We start from the raw sequence: 19,617 nt of genomic DNA, 5'->3' as shown, positions 1-19,617 counted from the left end.
AGGGACAATTCAGCATGGCCAGTCCTACTCTATACATATGTTTTGGGTTGTGAGGCTGAGACCCACGCAGACACGGAGAGAATGTGTAAACTCTGCACGGACAGTGAACCTGGATCGAACCGGGTCCTTAGCACCGTGAGGCAGCAGTGCTAACCACTGCACTACCCTCTTGCATTCATTCTGATGAGTGCAAAGGGAAAAGCTTCGACAACACTGACTTTTTTCAGCGATACTCAAGATCTGCCATACCAAGCCACAAAATTTGAACAGCCCCTTTTTCTGCTGCAAGATTTTGACTTTGCATAATATAAAATCTCACAATGCACGTTCTTAAAACTGCCAAAAAAAAGGAATCGACCTCTCGTTTAGAAGTTTTTAAAACCAAATTTAAATTCTTGTAAGGCAGGCTGTAAAATGCAACTGAACCTTTAAAAGGTTTTATCCTGATGTTTCGGGCTGATACGTTTGCAAAATCGAGTTTCTTGTTTGGAAGGTTTCAAATGGTTGAGATTGAATGTGTTTGGAAGACGGGAGGTGGGTGCAGAATGCAGACCCCAGACCCCAGTCCCGGTGCTGCAGCTGCTGCTGCTGGGGGAGGGAGTCCCTGCAGCGTCCGCATGGCACTTTTGAAACGCGGAAGGTTCGCTCTCGGTCTCCGTCCGCCGGCCGGCCGGCCGTCCCGGGCAAGATGGCGGCCGCTGATCAGCAGGCCCGATATGGGCAGCCGGCGAAGGGTTTATTGTCGGAAAAAGTCTCCACCTGCACCACCGATGTGATCGCGCTCACCAAGCAGATACTGAAAGGTTCCCGCAGCTCCGAGGTATCGGGGGGGAGGGGAGGGGATTATTTTAATAAATCAACCGACAGAAAATGCCCCTGGCTGGCCCTCCCCTTTAAGAGCCAGGTACCCTCAGCCCAGGTGATCCCTGCACCTTCAGAAGTCGTCCCACTGCCCCCGTTCAGCAGTGGCTCAGAAATCTCTTATCTCGGTATGAGGTGCCAGCTTGCCAACATTCCCACCCCTTGCCCCCACCCCCCCCTACCAACAAGAAAGGTCCTGAGTTAAAGACCCAGTCCAGAGGTTTTGAGCAGGTTGGCACCATGGTGCCTCTGTCTTGAGGGCACAACTTCCCAAAGCACTCCACTACCGGTGAGTTGAAGCTTTATTCGTTCACTGGATGCGAGCTTCGCTGGCTGGGTCAGCATTTATCGCCTATTTAAAAAAAAATTTAGAGTATCCAATTCTTTTTTTTCCAATTAAGGGGCTATTTCGCGTGGTCAATCCAGCTACCCTGCATGCCATTTTGGGCGGAGGGGAGGGGAGGGGTGGGTGAGACCCGTGCAGGCACGGGAAGAATGTATAAACTCCACACAGACAGTGACCCGGGGCCAGGATCGAACCCGGTACTCAGCGCTGTGAGGCAGCAGTGCTAACCACTGTGCCGCGGTGCTGCCCTATTGTCTATTTTTGGGGGCATTGAAGAGTCAACTGCCTTGCTGTGGGTAGGTCTGAGATCACATGTAGGCCTGACCAGGTAAGGATGACAGATCTCCTTCCCTAAAGCACATTCCCGAACCAGATGGGTTTTAATGACAATTGACAATGGTTTCATGGCCGTCATTAGACTTTAAATTCTAGATTTTGGTTTATTGAATTCAAATTCCAGCTTTATGAACCCAAGCTGTGTCTGTCCAATGGGACAATTTCCATTCAGATGCCTCACTATTTCTTCCTTAGTGATAGATTCTAGTATCTTCCCTACTACCAAAGTTAAGCTAACTGGCCTATAATTACCTGCTTTCTGTCTACCTCCTTTGTTAAACAGTGGTGTCACATTTGATAATTTCCAATCCGCCGGGACCACCCCAGAGTCTAGTGAATTTTTGTATCACGAGTGCATTTGCAATTTCCCTAGATCTCTTTTAGTACCCTGGTATGCATTCCACCAGGGCCAGGAGACTTGTCTACCTTTAGCTCCATTACTTGCCCATCACTACCTACTTGGTGATAACAGTCGTCTCACGGTCCTCATCCGTCATAGCCTCATTTCCATCAGTCACTGGCATGTTATTTGTGTCTTCCCCCGTGAAGACCGACCCAAAAAACCTGTTCCGTTCCTCAGCCATTTCCTCATCTCCCATTATTAAATCTCCCATCTCATCCTCGAAAGGACCAATATTTACCTTAGCCACTCGTTTTTTGTTTTATATATTTGTAGAAACTTTTACTATCTTTTTATATTCTGAACAAGTTTGCTCGCATAATCTACCTTACTCTTTATAGCTTTTTTAGTATCTTTCTGTTGCCCTCTAAAGATTTCCCAGTCCTCTCGTCTTCCACTAATCTTTGCCACTTTGTATGCTTTTTCCTTCAATTTGCTACTCTCCCTTATTTTCTGAGATATCCACGGTCGGTTTTCCCTTTTTCTACCGTCCTGTTTGTTGGTATAAACTTTTGCTGAGCACTGAAAAATCACTTGGAAGGTTCTCCACTGTTCCTCAACTGTTCCACCATAAAGTCTTTGCTCCCAGTCTACCTTAGCTAGCTCTTCTCTCATCCCATTGTAATCTCCTTTGTTTAAGCACAAAACACTAGTGTTTGCTTTTACTTTCTAACCCTCCATCTGTATTTTAAATTCCACCATATTGTGATCGCTCCTTCTGAGAGGATCCCTAACTATGAGATTATTAATCAATCCTGTCTCATTACACAGGACTAGATCTAGGATCGCTTGTTCACTCGTAGGTTCTATTACATACTGTTCTATGAAACTATCGCGGATACATTCTATAAACTCCTCCTCAAGGCTGCCTTGACTGACCTGGTTAAACCAATCAACATGTAGATTAAAATCCCCCAAAATAACTGCTGTACCATTTCTACAGGAATCAGTTATTTCTTTATTTGTTGCCAGCCCCTCCATAATGTTACTATTTGATGGCCAATAGACTACTCCTATCAGTGACTTTATCACCTTGTTCTTCCTGATTTCCACCCAAATTGATTCAACCTTATCCCCCATAGCACCGATGTCATCCCTCACTACTGCCCAGATGTCATCCTTCAATAACAGAGCTACACCACCTCCCTTACCATCCGCTCTGTCCTTCCGAATAGTTTGATACCCTTGGATATTTAACTCCCAGTTGTGACCATCCTTTAACCATGTTTCAGTAATGGCCACTAAGTCATTGTCATTCACAATGATTTGCGCCATCAACTCATTTACCTTATTCCGAATACTATGAGCATTCAGGTAAAGTACCCTTATGTTGGCTTTTATATCTCTGTTTTGAATCTTAACACCTCTATCAGTAACCTCTCCCAATTTATTTTTCCTTTTAACTTCTTTCTTAATTTTCCTTATCGTTGAACCTGTATCTTCATGTAATAACCTGCTGCTTCACTTTCATTTATGTTTTTACTTCCCATTTTATTCCGTTTAGTATTACTGGGCCTATTCACTGAGCTCTCCTTAGTTACTGTACCCTGTACTGTGGCCCTTGTTTATTTTTGACTATGGCTTCTCTGCCTTATACTTTCCCCCTTACTGCCTTTTGTTTCTGTCCCTGTTTTATTTCCCTCCGACTTTCTGCATCGGTTCCCATTCCCCTCCCACATTAGTTTAAACCCTCCCCAACAGCACTAGCAAACACCCCACCAAGGACATTGGTTCCAGTCCTGCCCAAGTGCAGACTGTCCAGTTTGTACTTGTCCCACCTCCCCCCAGAACCGGTTCCAATGCCTCAGGAATTTGAATACCTCCCTCTTGCACCATCCCTCGATCCACGCATTCATCCTATCTATCCTGACATTCCTATTCTGACTAGCTTGTGGCACTGGTAGCAATCCTGAGATTACTACCTTTGAGCTCCTACTTTTTAGTTTAACTCCTAACTCCCTGAATCCAGCTTCTAGGACCTCATCCCGTTTTTTTTACCTATATCGTTGGTACCTATTTGCACCACAACAACTGACTGTTTCCTCCCCCCTCCGAGAATGTCCAGTAGTCGCTCCGAAATATCCTTGACCTTTGCACCAGGAAGTTAACATACCATCCTGGAGTCTCTATTGCATCCGCATAACCGCCTGTCTATTCCCCTTACGATTGAGTGTCTTATCACTATAGCCCTGCCATTCTTCTTTCTGCCCTCCTGCGCAGCAGAGCCAGTCATGAACTTGTCTGCTGCTGCCTTCCCCTGGTAAGCCATCTCCCTCAACAGTATCTAAATCAGTAGAACTGTTTTGCAGGGAGATGACTACTGGAGACACCTGCACTGCCTTCCTACTCTTGCTCTGGCTTTTGGTCACCCATTTTCTATCTCCTTCAGTAATTTTCTCCTGCGGTGTGACCAACTCGGCGAGCGTGCTATCCACGACATCCTCAGCATCGCGGATGGTCCAAAGTGAGTCCACCCACAGCTCTAGAGCCATCAAGCGGTCTAACAGGAGCCGCAGCTGGACACGCTTCTTGCACGTGAAGGAGCCAGAGTCAGTGGATGTGACTTTGAATTCCCACATCGCACATGAGGAAGATGACATGGTTCTTGGATCTCCTGCTATGTCTTAAACCTTAAGTAAACTTATACAACTGCAATGCCAAAAAAAAAGAAAAAAGAAATAGACAAATGAAAAGAGAAACTACTTATCACCACTACTTACCAGCAGGTCCTCTCTTGGCCAATCTAATCACAGCCCTCTTGTGACGTCCCTCTTCAGTTTCTCCCCAGTCTAACCTCAGATTCACCGTTGACCTGCTTACCTTCCCAAGATGCTGTCTGTCCAACCGTTCGCCTTCACTACGCTCCTGAAAAGGAGGGCCGCGTCCCCGAGCTAGATTTTTAAACTCCCCGCTTACCTTCCCAGGATGCTGGACAGACAGCATCTTGGGAAGGTAAGCAGGTCCAACCACTCGTCTCCGCTCCGCTCCTTAACAGAATGTACCTTAGATTCTGCCCTGTGAACCGCTCCTGCGATTTCTCGGCTGCTCGTGGGGTTCCTGTAATCGGGGCAAATGGCTGTAAGCTTGGTCAATGCTGTAGGTTTTAAGGAGCTTCTTGAAGAATGAAAGCGGTGGAGAAGCTTGGGGAAAGAATTACTGAGCTTTTCCTGGCAGTGCAGCCCTGCTTCAGTGCTGAACGTTTACCGCATGCCAAAATACTCCATTGTATGTAAAGTGTGACGTTCATGAAAGATGTGATGCTGTACTGGTTGTTCTTTCAATGAATGGATGTGACTTGCTGCTTTGATTCACAGCATATTCAAGAACAAATGTCAATACTGATGCAAAATGCATTGTGGAAACGTTTTGTGCTCTGTTTGTGTTATTTAGGAGTGGGTGTTGAATTCTATAAAATAATAGTTTTCTATATTTCTGAAAACCTGTTTGGTTTGAGGATGTAATAACCTTTTATTGTCACAAGTATGAAGTTACTGTGAAAAGCCCCTAGTCGCCACATTCCGCTGCCTGTTCGAGTAAGCTGGTACGGGAATTGAACCCGCGCTGCTGGCCTTGTTCTGCATCACAAACCAGCTGCATAGCCCACTGAGCTAAACCAGATATTGAGTATTGTCACCAAATGAACTGGTGGGAAAAGTGATATTTGCCCCTGAAGCAAAAGAAAAATCACTGAAGCAGAGATGAAATTTTTGCCCCTGTTTGTCTGTAAGGAATATATCTCAAAAATGAATGATAGATTTTAATTAAACTTGATATACAGATAGGGTATGATCCAAGGAAGGGCTGACTATTTTTTGGCTACGTGTCTGGGTCCTAGAATTTTTTTAAAAGGATCCGTTAACATTGTCAGATAGGGTGAGCTGACACTTTTTGAATAGCATGGGTTGTTGTAGAATGTCATAGATTGTTGCAGCTACTGTGGTGGAATTTGTCTCCGATGTCAAACTGTGAGCAGAGTTTTCGGAGCAGGTTGTTCGATTATGGATTGGCCTGCTGCTTCCTCTGTGAGATGGAAGCTCTTTATATAAAAAGAGATTTGTTTTTTCAGCTTTGTAGTTCCAGAGCATCAACCAGGCACTAAAAAGTCTCAAGGAAGAGCTGCATTTGTAATAACGTTGAGTTGATACAGTGTAGTCGAGGTATGCACTCTGCACTCATGTGTCAATCCGAATTTTGCTGCTGTCTTGGTTTTGAATGTCAGTATTCGATCAAGGGTGACACCAAGATAAACTGGGTGTGGTATGTGATTCAGTCTCAAGATGTTGAGTTCACTCATGCGCTGGTATTGTGGAGGTGGAATATACTTTGAGACTGTTGCTGCTGAAGGTGCCGTTGGCCAGCTTTGCAATATTGTTGTGTAGTGTAGCAAAGATCAAAACAAAACCACCTCCTCGGCAAACTTGCTGGCTTTTCTTGGGTGGAGATGCTCAAACCTTAAGGATCTCGGCTCTTGCCATCGTCTACTCGACTGTAGAGCGCAGTGTACCAGTCTGGGACATCTCATCCCATACCAGCCTTGTAGATACCCAGCTCAACACAACACTCTGTATCGCCTCGGCTACCCTCCTGCCAACTCAACTCCCCTCACACAAAGGAGATTGCAACAAGAGAGCTCCTGGAGAAGGTCTACAACCCAAGCCTGCCGCTACACAAGGACCTTATCAATCCACCCGCTGCTCGCCTCCCATCACACCAGCCTGTATGGCTAAGAGGAATAGCAGCAAGAGCCCTGTGGCGGCAGGAATGGAACCAACACACTACCATTAAAATCCACTTGTTCATCTCCGATCCCACAGCCGCCCACCCGGCTTCAATTTGCCGCACCAACACTGGGCACTCAACTGTTCCCGCACTGGCCAAGGCCTTTGTGCAGCAAATTGGCACAAGTAGGCCTCACAGAGAATCCAAACTCCAGCTGTGGTGCACCCCAATCAATGACTCACATCACTAAAGACTGCTTCATAGAACATAGAACAGTACAGCACAGAACAGGCCCTTCGGCCCTCGATGTTGTGCCGAGCAATGATCACCCTACTCAAACCCACGTATCCACCCTATACCCGTAACCCAACAACCCCCCCCCCTTAACCTTACTTTTTAGGACACTACGGGCAATTTAGCCTGGCCAATCCACCTAACCCGCACATCTTTGGACTGTGGGAGGAAACCGGAGCACCCGGAGGAAACCCACGCACACACGGGGAGGACGTGCAGACTCCACACAGACAGTGACCCAGCCGGGAATCGACAAAACTCCGCAGAGGGCTCGGAGAGCTCCACGTAGCCACTGCGGAGGCTGTCGCCTGGCTTAGTGATTACCACATACACTAAAAAATCCAGAACTTTGAAACTGCCTAGTACAGTTCTCGATTTTCCGTTGGCATGTATCTGGAGATAGAATTTACAGCTGCAGGTATTAAATACTTGTGTAGGTGTTCATGGTAGTAGTGGGAAGAATTTGATGGAATGAATTAAGGCCATTAAGTACAAAGCATTTTGGCACAGGGTTAAAAGTGTATTGATTTATGACTTGTTTTTTTAGTAGATTATGTCATGCTCTTTGTTTTGTATTTTCGTAGGTACAATGTGTTTAGTTTGGGGAATTATAGTCGTTTGTGCCCTTATCTTGATAGTGTAGCCAAGGTAGAGAACTCTCTGTTCAGAAACTGCACTTTGTGTTTCAAGGCTGTTGTATCCATAATGGTTTATTCTGGCTGAAAAATTAGCTTTCCTCTTAAGTTGTTGTTGAATATAAATATCTTTTATTTTGGCCTGTGGGTTTTCTGCTTGCTGCCCTCCGCAGATCTTGTCTCATCGTCATTTGCTAAGTGTCAATTTGACAGAACTCTGGCCTCTGAGCCACTGGACTCAAACTCCACTCCTGAGTACACAATCGAGGCAGATTTCGCTGCAGTACTGGATTGGATTGGATTGGATTTGTTTATTGTCACGTGTACTGAGGTACAGTGAAAAGTATTTTTCTGCAAGCAGCTCAACAGATCATTAAGTACATGGGAAGAAAAGGGAATAAAAGAAAATATATAATAAGGCAACACAAGATATACAATGTAACTACATAAGCACTGGCATCAGATGCAACATACAGGGTGTATTGTTTATGAGGTCAGTTCATAAGAGGGTCATTTAGGAGTCTGGTGACAGTGGGGAAGAAGCGGTTTTTATGTCTGTTCGTGCGTGTTCTCAGACTTCTGTATCTCCTGCCCGATGGAATAAGTTGGAAGAATGAGTAATCCGGGTGGGAGGGGTCTTTGATTATGCTGCCCGTTTTCCCCCGGCAGCGGGAGGTGTAGATGGAGTCCATGGATGGGAGGCAGGTTTGTGTGATGGACTGGGCGGTATTCACGACTCTGAAGTTGCTTGTGGTCCTGGGCCGAGCAGTTGCCATACCAGGCTGTGATGCAGCCGGATAGGATGCTCTCTATAGTGCATCTGTAAAAGTTGGTAAGGGTTAATGTGGACATGCCGAATTTCCTTAGTTTCCTGAGGAAGTATAGGCGCTGTTGTGAGTGCTGAGGGAGTGCTGCACAGTCTGAGATATTTTCTTTCTGACGCGATATAAAACTGATGTCCCCTCAGGTGGATGTAAAAATCATGTGCCGATATTCAAAGGAAAATTAAGTGTCTTGGCCAGCTGTTGTCTGTCAGCCATCACTGAAACAGATTCTGGTCACTTAGCTTTTCATCTTTGTGCAATTTTGATGTGGGTGACATGGCCGCCATATTTGTCTTCATAATGGTGGTGAAAGCATATCACGTGTTTCACAGCCACTGAATTACTTTTGGAGATGTCCTGAATGTGTGAAAGGCACTTCTCTAAATGCACCTCTTTTTTTTTTAGTCCCTCTCTAGTTTGATATACAGCTCCACTAGCATTCTCTCCTTTCAAATCAACATCAGTTAAAGTTACCACAAATGGAAAGCTTCTGTAATGGAAATATTCCTATTTGGCAATGCACTTTACAAAATCGCCACAGTGTTCAGTATTTTAGGGAGTAAATTTTGATGTTTTTTTCCCCCCGTTCCAGCTCCTTGGCCAGGCAGCTCGAAACATGGTGATGCAGGAGGACTCTATACTACACTCTGAGGATGTGAGTACTTCACCCCTGATAGCGCATTTACCAAAGCGCTGAAATGCTCCTGTAATAACCGTCACGTTTATTGCTGCTCACCTCGCAGCCGGTTCCCAGAGCACAACATCTGACGACATAGTTGTCAGAAACCACAGCAGCAATATAAGCGTTGGCACCGTCTTGCCTCTGAGTCACAGGTTTCAGGTTTCTCTCCAGAGACTTAAACATGAAACCTAGGCTGAAATTCCCAGTGCAGCGCTGAAGGATTACAGCACTGTCGCAGGTGCTATCTTTTGGATGCAGTTTTAAACTGAGGCCCTATCTACCTTCAGACGTGGGTATAAGTGAAAGCAGGGCTCTCCCCAGTGTTCTGAACAATATTTTCCCCACAACCATTATCAGTAAAACAGATCATCTGATCATTGGCACGTTGCGGTTTATGGGAGTTTGCTGTGCGCAAATTGGCTGTTAACCTTACAGCAGTGAATGGTAGAACTCTCAAGAGTATTTACAGGCAGAGAGATCTAGGTGTACAGGTCCACAGTTCACTGAAAGGGGCAACACAGGTGGAGAAGGTAGTCAAGAAGGAATACGGCATGCTTGCCTTCATTGGCCGGGGCATTGAGTATAAGAATTGGCAAGCCATGTTGCAGCTGTATAAAACCTTAGTTAGGCCACAATTGGAGTATTGTGTTCAATTCTGGTCGTCACACTACCAGAAGGATGTGGAGGCTTTAGAGAGGGTACAGAAGAGATTTACCAGGATGTTGCCTGGTATGGAGGGCATTGGCTATGAGGAGCGGTTGAATAAACTCGGCTTCTTCTCACTGGAACGACGGAGGTGGAGGGGCGACCTGATAGAGGTCTACAAAATTATGAGGGGCATAGACAGAGTGGATAGTCAGAGGCTTTTCCCCAGGATAGAGGGGTCAATTACTAGGGGGCATAGGTTTAAGGTGCGAGGGGCAAGGTTTAGAGGAGATGTACGAGGCAAGTTTTTTTACACAGAGTGTAGTGGGTGCCTGGAACCCGCTACCGGAGGAGGTGGTGGAAGCAGGGGCGATAGTGACGTTTAAGGGGCATCTTGACAAATACATGAATAGGATGGGAATAGAGGGATACGGACCCAGGAAGTGTGGAAGATTTTAGTTTAGACGGGCAGCACGGGTTTGGAGGACCGAAGGGCCTGTTCCTGTGCTGTACTTTTCTTTGTTCTTTTTGTTCTTTGTTCAGTGACTACACGTCATTGGCTTTTAAGGTGTTTTGGTATATTCTCATTTGGAATATAAATGATCAGATTGCTGTTGATTACAATCCACTGATAACCTCAGTAACCTTGGTCTTTCATTAGCAAGGTGGGGTAAGGAATGATAGGAAAGGAGGAGTGGAACGTCACCTCACTATTCTCCTGGTTGTCAAAGTGGGACCCATAAACTGATCAGATTTTCGAGGGCTTGCCTGCTATATGCCTGCAGTAAACCAATGAAATTATCAACTGAAAAAGTCCTTCCCGATGTTGTTCACAATCCCCAGAGACTGTCCATATATTTTTTATCCATTCACGCGATGTGGCGGTCAGCATTTATTGACCATTCCTAGTTGTCCTTGAGGTGGTGGTGAGCTGCCTTCTTGAACCGCTGCACTCCCTGAGGTGTAGGTACACCCAGAGTCCCTGGGAGTGTGTCAATATTTGTGCACATGTGGGACAGCACGGTGGCGCAATGGTAACCCTGCTGCCTCATGGCGCCGAGGACCCGGGTTCAATCCCGGCCCCGGGTCACTGTCCGTGTGGAGTTTGCACATTCTCCCTATGTCTGCGTGGGTCTCACCCCCACAACCCAAAAAGGTGGGCAGGGTAAGTGGATTGGCCACGCTAAATTGCCCCTTAATTTGGGAAAAAGAAGAATTGGGTTTGCTAAATTTATAAAAAAAACAAATTGTGCACGTGCAAGTGATATAAGGATTGGTGGATATAAAATAAACCATTTACTTATAAAAAAAAATACACCTCGGAGAAAAACTGATTTTTTTTTAATACTGTAGGTCGGAAATTGTATAAGAAATAAAAAACTGCACTAATATGGCCCCTTTCCAATCCTCTGGAGTTCTCAAATCGCTTTATAGCCACTGAAGTACTTTATGGATGTTGCAATGTACAACAGAATGCTAGTGATCAAGTAATATGTGTTCAGTGATGTTGGTTAAGGGATAAATATTGGCCAGGACACTGGGATGTACTCCTCTGACTTTTCAGGAAGTAATGCCGTCATCGCAGGCTCTTTGTTGATTATCTCATGTCTTCACAATATTAATGTGTTCATCATTGTTTTCAACAGAGCCTACGCAAAATGTCAATTATAACAACACATTTGCAGTACCAGTAAGTGCCACTCCTTTATCATCTTTCTTTCTCCTGTCCAATATTTTAAGAATTTCTTAAATTATTTCAGTATCAGGAATCGCGGTTCTGAGCTCCCTCTGGCAATAATGTTCAGGAACGCAGGAGCAGTGGAGAAAATATAAAAAGAAAATTTGGGAAATTTACCTTTGCAAGAGAAATGGATTGTAAAAATGTTCATGGTAATAAGGATTAGGGAAGAGGAAATCATTTAGTTTGAATAATATTTGGAAACAGTACATATATTATTAACTCAAGAGTATGCAATGTTCCAGCCCTGCCTATCTTCCTTCAGGCTGCGCAAATATTAACATCTAATGTTGTGAGTTATGTTCTGAGTTTTGTAAGCATGGATTGTTGAGTACAGTCAGTACTTTCCTTGAGAAATTTGCTAATGGGTTCTCTGTCTTCCCCCAAACCTACCTTCACTGATCAATTTATGCTTTGGGGTTCCTCTTGCTCCATGCGCTACAAGATTGGCCTTATTGGGACCCTCCTGAAAGATAGTCATTTTGCTCTCCGCACATGCTTGTTGCTGAAGGAGGGTCCATCAAAGTTGTCCTCCAGGATAAGCTCCTCATACCTATGTAATTGGCTTGGTTTAAGTTTTTTTTTAAAATATTTTTTATTCTCCTTTTTCACATTTTCTCCCAAATTTACACCCACCAACAATACACAATAATCAGTAACAGATATGTCAATCCCCATATCAATAACAACGATCCCGTCCTCCCACCAAACCCCCAAACATTAGCCCGCATGTTCACATAAACAAATGACAAAAAGGAATTAGGGATCACCCATAGTCACCATTAACACACACAGCCCCCCTTCCCCCCAACCCTCCCACCCACACTCCCCAACTAATGTTCGATGTTATCCAGTTTTTGAAAGTTCATAATGAATAATGCCCATGATTTGTAGAACCCCTCCATCCTTCCCCTCTGTTCAAACTTAACCTTCTTAAGAGTCAAGAATTCCAACAGGTCCCCCCCGCCACGCCAGGGCACAGGGTGGAGAGGTTGCTCTCCAACCCATCAGGATCCGCCTTTGGGCGATCAACAAGGCGAAGGCTACGATATCTGCCTCCGCGCCGTTTCCAACCGTGTCTGGTCCGACACCCCGCATATGGCCGCCCGGGTCCAGTTTCATGTGCACCATTTTAGAAATTACCCTTAAAAAACCTGCTTCCAGTAATCCCCTAGCTTTGGACAGGACCAAAACATATGAGCGTGATTAGCCCCCCCCCCCCCCCCCCCCCCCCGGCAACATTCACACACATCTTCTACTCCTTCAAAGAATCAGCTCATCCTCGCCCTAGTGAGGTGTGACCACCTTCAGCTGTATCAGCCCCAACCTCGCACACGAGGTGGAGGCATTCACTCTACGGAGCACCTCACACCAGAACCCCCCCTCCATATCCTCTCCCAACTCTTCCTCTCACTTTGCTTTGATACCTTCCAGTGGTGCCTTCTCCTCTTCCACAATAGCTCCATAAACCGCCGACACTACCCCCTTCTCCAGTCCCCCTGTCGTCAGCACCATCTCCAGCAATGTGGAGACCGGCTCCACCGGGAAGCTCTGTATCTCCCTTCTGGCAAAATCTTGAACCTGCATGTATCTAAACATTTCTCCCTGCTTCAGCCCAGGCTTCGCTTCCAGCTCCTTCAATCCTGCAAACTGACCCCTAAGAAACAAATCTTGTAGTGTCTTAATCCCCTTCTCCTCCCATTTCCGAAAATTTCCATCTCACCTCCCTGGCTCAAATCTGTGGTTCCCCCGAATCGGCATTTCCCTTGACCCTGCCCCCAATCCGAAGTGTTGGCGAAACTGCCTCCAAATTCTCAATGAGGCTATTATTACCGGAATCCCTGAGTATTTCCCCGGGGCTATCGGGAGCGGCGCTGTTGCTAGTGCTTTCAATCCCGACCCCCTGCACAAACTCTCCTCTATTCTGACCCATTGCGATTCATCCCCTCTGACCCAGCTCCGCACCGCACCTTCTCCACATTCGCCGCCCAGTAGTAAGCTTTGTTTAAGGTTCCTGTTTGTGATTCTCAAACTTAACATCGGAAAATGGTTCACTGAAATTATGGGCTGGATTATCCGCCGGCGGGATGCTCCATTTTGCCGGCAGCCCGGGGGTTTCCCTACGGCATGGGGCAGCCCCACAATGGGAAACCCCATTGACCGGCCAGCAGGGTGAAACGGAAATGTGGCTCGGTGGGGACGGAGAATCCAGGCCTATTTTCTTAATATAGAAAATGCTGCTTTTGGTAAAATATCTGTTCTATGTCTGTGGAGAAACTACATTTATTTAAGTAATCCTAAGCTTTTCCTCTTTCACAGACAGGAAGCTATACAGAAAAAGTGAGTATTTGCTATGTGGTCATTCTCACATGCCGAAACTTAATTGATTAAAATATGGTCACCTGGGCTTATTCTGGACCTAAAGAATGTCTTCATCTCTCCATCTCGGGATGTAATGCCAGGCTCCGATCATGTGAATGAGACATTCAGAAGAAAATAAGCTGTGGCAGGGCCAGATATGTGATGTTACAGAGGTAGAAGTAGGAGTTGGAAGCTTTGTTCCGTGTCTAGGACGTCATGGTTCCAAACACTCTGGTCCAGTCTCAGAGTGGGGCTGATACAAATGTTGAAAATCTAAATGAAAGACATAAAATGTTAGAAACACAGATCAGTCAGAACCAGAAAAAACAGGATAGTGACTGTCCGCCTGTAATAACCTAATTTCGTTCTCTTCCCAAATGATTATTTCCAGACAATATTTTGATGGCATGGCCTAAGCTGTACCCAAAAATCCCCAATCCCTTTTCAATGTCCTCCACGTACTTTCCATATTCCTTCCTACTTGGTGCTGAAGTTTGTTTCTCTTTCTTGTCAAGCACTTTGAGATAATTTTTTGGACAGTAATTCCTCTCAACATTGTATTTACATTCCTGAAAACTTTTTATAAAAATCTTTTAGTGTCACAAGTAGGTTTACATTAACACTACAATGAAGTTACTGTGAAAATCCCCTAGTCGCCACATTCCGGCACCTGTTCGGGTATACTGAGGGAAAATTCAGAATGTCTAAATGATCTAACAGCACGTCTTTCTAGACTTGAGGGAGGAAACCGGAGCGCCTGGAGGAAACCCACGCAGACATTGGGAAAATGTTCAGACTCCGCACAGATAGTGACCCAAGCTGGGAATCGAACCTGGGACCCTGGTGCTGTGAATCAACAGAGCTAACCACTGTGCTACCGCCTTCCCTTTGTCTTGGCCACCACTTCTGATCCCTGACTCTCCCGTACTTCCTGACCTCCCTGCTCGTTGCTTCCCTCTCCATCCCTCCCACTCTTGCTGTGTAAGAGGTCGGGATAGGGTGACGACCCAGAGAGGAAGCGAGCGAGAGGAGAGGGAAACGATAAGTGGGAGAGGGGTGGCGTGCTGGAGAGAGGCAGTGAGAAGGAGAGGGGTCAGTGAATGGGCCACACGAAAAGCAAGTGAGGGCAGAGTTGTGGTCACTTCTGGCATGGGTATTGTTTGCACAAAACCACTTGGGGGTTTTTTGCTGGTGCCTCAAATGCAAGTCCTCTCGCACTCCAAAATGGCGGCGATCGGATCATGTGGTACTACAGAGGCCCTAGCGGAAAACGACTCTAAAGAGGAAGTCCCGATGTGCAAACCAACCTTGTAACACATTAAAGCAAACTGCCGTTGAATGAATTAACTTAAAATGGACACTTACTGTACATGAGGAAGAAAATTGTAGAAGTGCAATTATGATGCTGTATTAAATTCTATGCTTTGTTACATGCATGCTATTAGCATTAAATGCATGGTGGATTGTCTAATACCATAGTAAATGTGTAAAGAATGGACAAATATTACACCAAATGTATGTCAGAGAACCTGAAGCTTGAATTAAAGGGAGAGGTCAGCACAGTTTACAAATCAAATCTAAACCTTTAATCCCAGTTTCTGACAAGAGTTATTTTCACATATTTTTCAACATAACTGAATATCCCTGCACCCTGAAACTTTACCCTGACGTTTCCTGTGCCTCTGCAGATAAGCTCAGAGTGACTGCCCTTACATCAAAGCAGCATTTTACCCAGTGTGGCATCAAGGAACCCTATCAAAACTGGAGTCAATGGGAACCAGGTGGAAAACTCTCCGCTGGATGGAGACATACCCAATGCAAAGAAAAATGGTTGTGGTTGTTGGAGATCAATCATCGCAGCTCCAGGACATCATTGCAGGAGTTCCCCAGGGTAGTGTTCTCGGCCCAACCATCTTCAGCTGCTTCATCAATGACTTACCTTTCATCATAAGGTCAGAAGTGGGGATATTCACTGATGACTGCACAATGTTCAGCACCATTCACAACTCTGGTGTTGGAGCAGTCTATGTTCAAATGCAGCAAGACCCAGACAATATCCAGGCTTGGGCTGACAAGTGGCAAGTAACATTCCTGGCACACAAGTGCCAGACAATGACCATGTGCAACAAGAGAGCAGCTAACCATCGTCCCATGACGTTTAGTGACATTGCTGAATCCCCCACTAGCAACATCTTGAGGGTTACTATTGAACAGGAACTGAATTCTACACAAGTACTGTGACTGCAAGAGCAGGTCAGAGGCTAGGAATCCTGCGGCGAGTACCTCATCTCCTGACACTCCTAAACCTGTCCACCATCTACAAGATACAAACCAGGACTGTTATGGAATAATCTCCACTTGCCTGGAAGAGTGCAATTCCGATAACACTCAAGAAGCTCATCCAGGACAAAGTAGCCCACTTGATGTGCGCCCCACCTGCAAACATCCACTCCCTTTGCTGATGAACAGTAGCAGCAGTGTGTACCATCTACAAAATGTATTGCAGGACCTCGCCTAAAGTCCTCAGACAGCACCTTCCAAACCAACGGCCACCACCGAAGGACCAAGGAGTAGATACATGGGAACCCCACCACCTGGAAGTTCGCTTCCCAAGTCACTCACCATCCTGACGGAACATTTCCTTTATTGTTGCTGGGTCAAAATCCTGGAATCCCGCCACCCCCCCCGACATAGGATGACAAAAACATGTTTGACAACGTTCTTTCCATCACTTGGATGACCATGAATCTTTACCACCTGCCATTGGCATGTGTCAGAAGGATTTGCAGGCTGACAGTTAACCTGTTTGGCCGTGTTATGAATACAGCTTTCTTGGCTGTCAAGTCCTGGGGCTTGGCTCAGAGGTGGTATCCCACTCCCTCGACCACAAGACATCCAGCTCATTCATGTGTTACAAATGCTTTGAAAATCATACGCTTTGCAGGACAACAATAACAACAACTTGTGTTTAAGGAACATCTTAAAGGAGGAGAGATGGAGAGGTTTGCAGTGGAAATTCCAGAGCTCTGGGGTCTTGGCTGCTGAAGGGACAACCACTAATGGTCGAGCAGTTAAAAAAAAGGGATGTTCAAGAGGCTTAAATTGGAGGAGCGCAGAATCTCGAAAGGTTGTGGGGCTGGAGTTGATTACAGAGAGACAGAAAGGTGAGATTTTGGGGAGATAATCTACAACATAGCATAGAATAGAATTTACAGTGCAGAAGGAGGCCATTCGGCCCATTGAGTTTGCACCGGCCCGTTGAAAGTGCACCCGACTTCAGCCCACGCCTCCACCCTAATCCCTTAATCCCACCTAACCTTTTTGGACACAAAGGGTAATTTAGCATGGCCAATCCACCTAACCTGCACATCTTTGGACTGTGGGAGGAAACCGGAGCACCCGGGGGAAACCCACGTAGACACGGGGAGAACGTGCAGACTCTGCACAGACAGTGACCCAAGCCGGGAGTCGAACCTGGGACCCTGGAGCTGTGAAGCAATATTTCTACCCATTGTGCTGCCGTGCCACCCACAGAGAGCAAATTGATCAAGCAGGATCCAGAGGGCCTGTTCTGTGCTGTATTTTTTATGTATGTTCTATGTCTTTAGCTTCTCTCTAGCACTGACAAGAGTCGTCCACAGTTGCTGTTAGATCTGCTGAGATTTCCCAGCATTTTCTGATTGTTTCAAATTCCAGCATCCACAGTCATTTGCTTTTATGCAGCTGTCTTTTACCTGTGATCCATGAACTGCAATCCCACTCGGTGCTCCTAAATACAACCTCTACATCGCAAAGGTGCTTCAGGGCTTTGAGCCATGACTTCATTCGTTGAGCTGTCAGATCATCCTTACAGATGGAAAGAATGTGAAAGAGCCGAAAATTCTGGGTAAAATTGGATATTCCGAGTGAGTCACAGGCTGAAATAAGTTTTATTTTCTGTCATTTCTGTAAGTGTGATTTGTTGCAGTTGAATGAGAACAAATATAGAATATCACCTATGATCTCAGGCATTGAAAGATGGTGTCATCAAATATTAAACAAGTGTATCTCAAGGTGTGAATATCTCTGTCTGAACGACTTATTTCATATTATCCTGAATTATAAAATAAAATCATGAAGGAAGGAGGCCAGTGTTATTTGTAAAACTATTAACAAATAGTTTGCATAAAATCAGATTACCAGATCAAATTAACCACTCTTTTTTTCTCTCCCTTAATGAAACTTTGACAGTGTTGAACTTTCTACAAACCTTCAGGACCAGCTGAAGCATCTCTTGAAATGAGACGGAAGATGCATGGCGATGAATCCCAGGGGTGTGTGTGTGTGTGCGCAAAGAATTATTTGTCAGTCCTATCGCCCAACAAGAAGCATAAACTGAAGCAAACTTTAATTCCATTCAGTTTCCATGTGCAATATTCAGAACCTAACCAAATGCTGCTTCGACCTGGTGCTGATGATGAATAAATAGCGGATTCTGCTCGTGTGGAACACAGCGTGCTTATTGCCTACTGACGTGCTGGTGGTGCTTATATGCAGACTGTTATAGCAACAATATTAACTATGGTCCTTTACATTGCCATGATTGAAGGGGGAGGGGCAGGGGCACATTCAGGGGCTCTTTGGAACAGGTCAATGCAACTTTTAGTAGTTATGTATGCAGTTCTTAAACCAGCTTTTAGGTTTTCAATATGTGAATGCGTTGTTACAAGTTTAGAATTGATGCATTCCAGGACAACAGTCTGAACAGTTAACGCTGTTATTATCTAATATTTGATGTTTCTTACAAGGCTGAGGCTACAATCTCACATTGGTTCATCTGGCAATGTTAAAATGTAGCCTTGAATGACAGAATCAGTTTACCATTAATTAGATGTTTTGCAAGTCCTATTAATACTTCCTTGGTTAAACATAAATGCCACCCTGTCAACGTCGGGGATTTATGTATTAAGGGTTGGGATGTAATTTATAGCTGTTTATTTTGAAGCATAAAGTTAATGTTTTGTATATTTATTTGAACAGCTTTGATGCTAGCATTGTAAAAGGGGCTTTCAAAGCCTCACGTTATATTATGCTCACTGATATTTGTCCTTTCAGGGGAAGTGACATTAATGTTTTGTTACATCCACTAATGGAGCAATCCCAGGTTTTCTTTGACAACTACAACTACTACCTTAGTGTGTCTTCCTCCATTCTCCATGTTAATGTGGGCCCTTACAGCCCATATATGTATGCAAACTGTGCCTCATCCTGTATACTGGGTTTTAGGCTTGTCCAAGAGTGAGTAAATGTAAGAAGCAGCAAGTTAACAACATGGAGGCTTCATGTTTGACTGTAGTGGAACCTTCTGTAGAACAGATCCATGCACTGTGGTGTCAAAAATGTATACATTGTTTATTTGTCACAAAGCTAAGTTTAATAACTAAAATTGAATTATTGAAACAAAGTGTTTGAAGTGGATACATTTTTATTTTTCATCTCTTCCTGCTCCTGAATTTCTTTATCAACTACTAGTTTTTAACTGATACCCTTTAATCAAGACCTTTGCTTCAACTCTGTTGTTAGTAGTCCCCTGTGCTTGGAGCTGGTACAATGGTGATGATTCACTTTACCTCTGCTACACGCGGTACAGAATAAATCCAAAACATGCATTCAACAAAAACAGTTAATTGACATTTAGCATCTGCCTCTCCAAATTCTTTACAGTCGCATACAGAATCTTATCATGAAAGAATCACACTTTAATGAACAGCTGATTGAAACTGCTTGAAGACTTGAC

The 19,617-nt window shown here is 45.0% G+C and overlaps 1 protein-coding gene across 1 annotated transcript; it reads left to right on the top strand.

The window, feature by feature from the left end:
• The first annotated feature begins 631 nt into the window (after positions 1 to 631).
• Positions 632 to 19,284, top strand: borcs7 (BLOC-1 related complex subunit 7). The gene is made up of 5 exons (XM_038822162.1): positions 632 to 820; positions 9,008 to 9,070; positions 11,389 to 11,432; positions 13,800 to 13,820; positions 18,072 to 19,284. The coding sequence occupies exons 1-5, from the start codon at positions 689 to 691 to the stop codon at positions 18,121 to 18,123; spliced, it is 312 nt and encodes a 103-aa protein (XP_038678090.1). The 5' UTR covers positions 632 to 688; the 3' UTR covers positions 18,124 to 19,284.
• Positions 19,285 to 19,617: the final 333 nt, after the last annotated feature.

Source organism: Scyliorhinus canicula, chromosome 16 (assembly GCF_902713615.1).
Source record: "Scyliorhinus canicula chromosome 16, sScyCan1.1, whole genome shotgun sequence".
Lineage (NCBI taxonomy): Eukaryota > Metazoa > Chordata > Chondrichthyes > Carcharhiniformes > Scyliorhinidae > Scyliorhinus > Scyliorhinus canicula.
This window is presented reverse-complemented; position numbering and strand designations above follow the sequence as displayed.

Bases quoted from the DNA above. Each gene is read 5' to 3' on its own strand.
- borcs7 (XM_038822162.1), top strand. From the start codon at position 689: ATGGCGGCCGCTGATCAGCAGGCCCGATATGGGCAGCCGGCGAAGGGT. The intron at 821-9,007 runs GTATCGGGGGGG...CCCCCGTTCCAG, and splicing joins AAGGTTCCCGCAGCTCCGAG to CTCCTTGGCCAGGCAGCTCG. The intron at 11,433-13,799 runs GTAAGTGCCACT...CCTCTTTCACAG, and splicing joins ACAACACATTTGCAGTACCA to ACAGGAAGCTATACAGAAAA.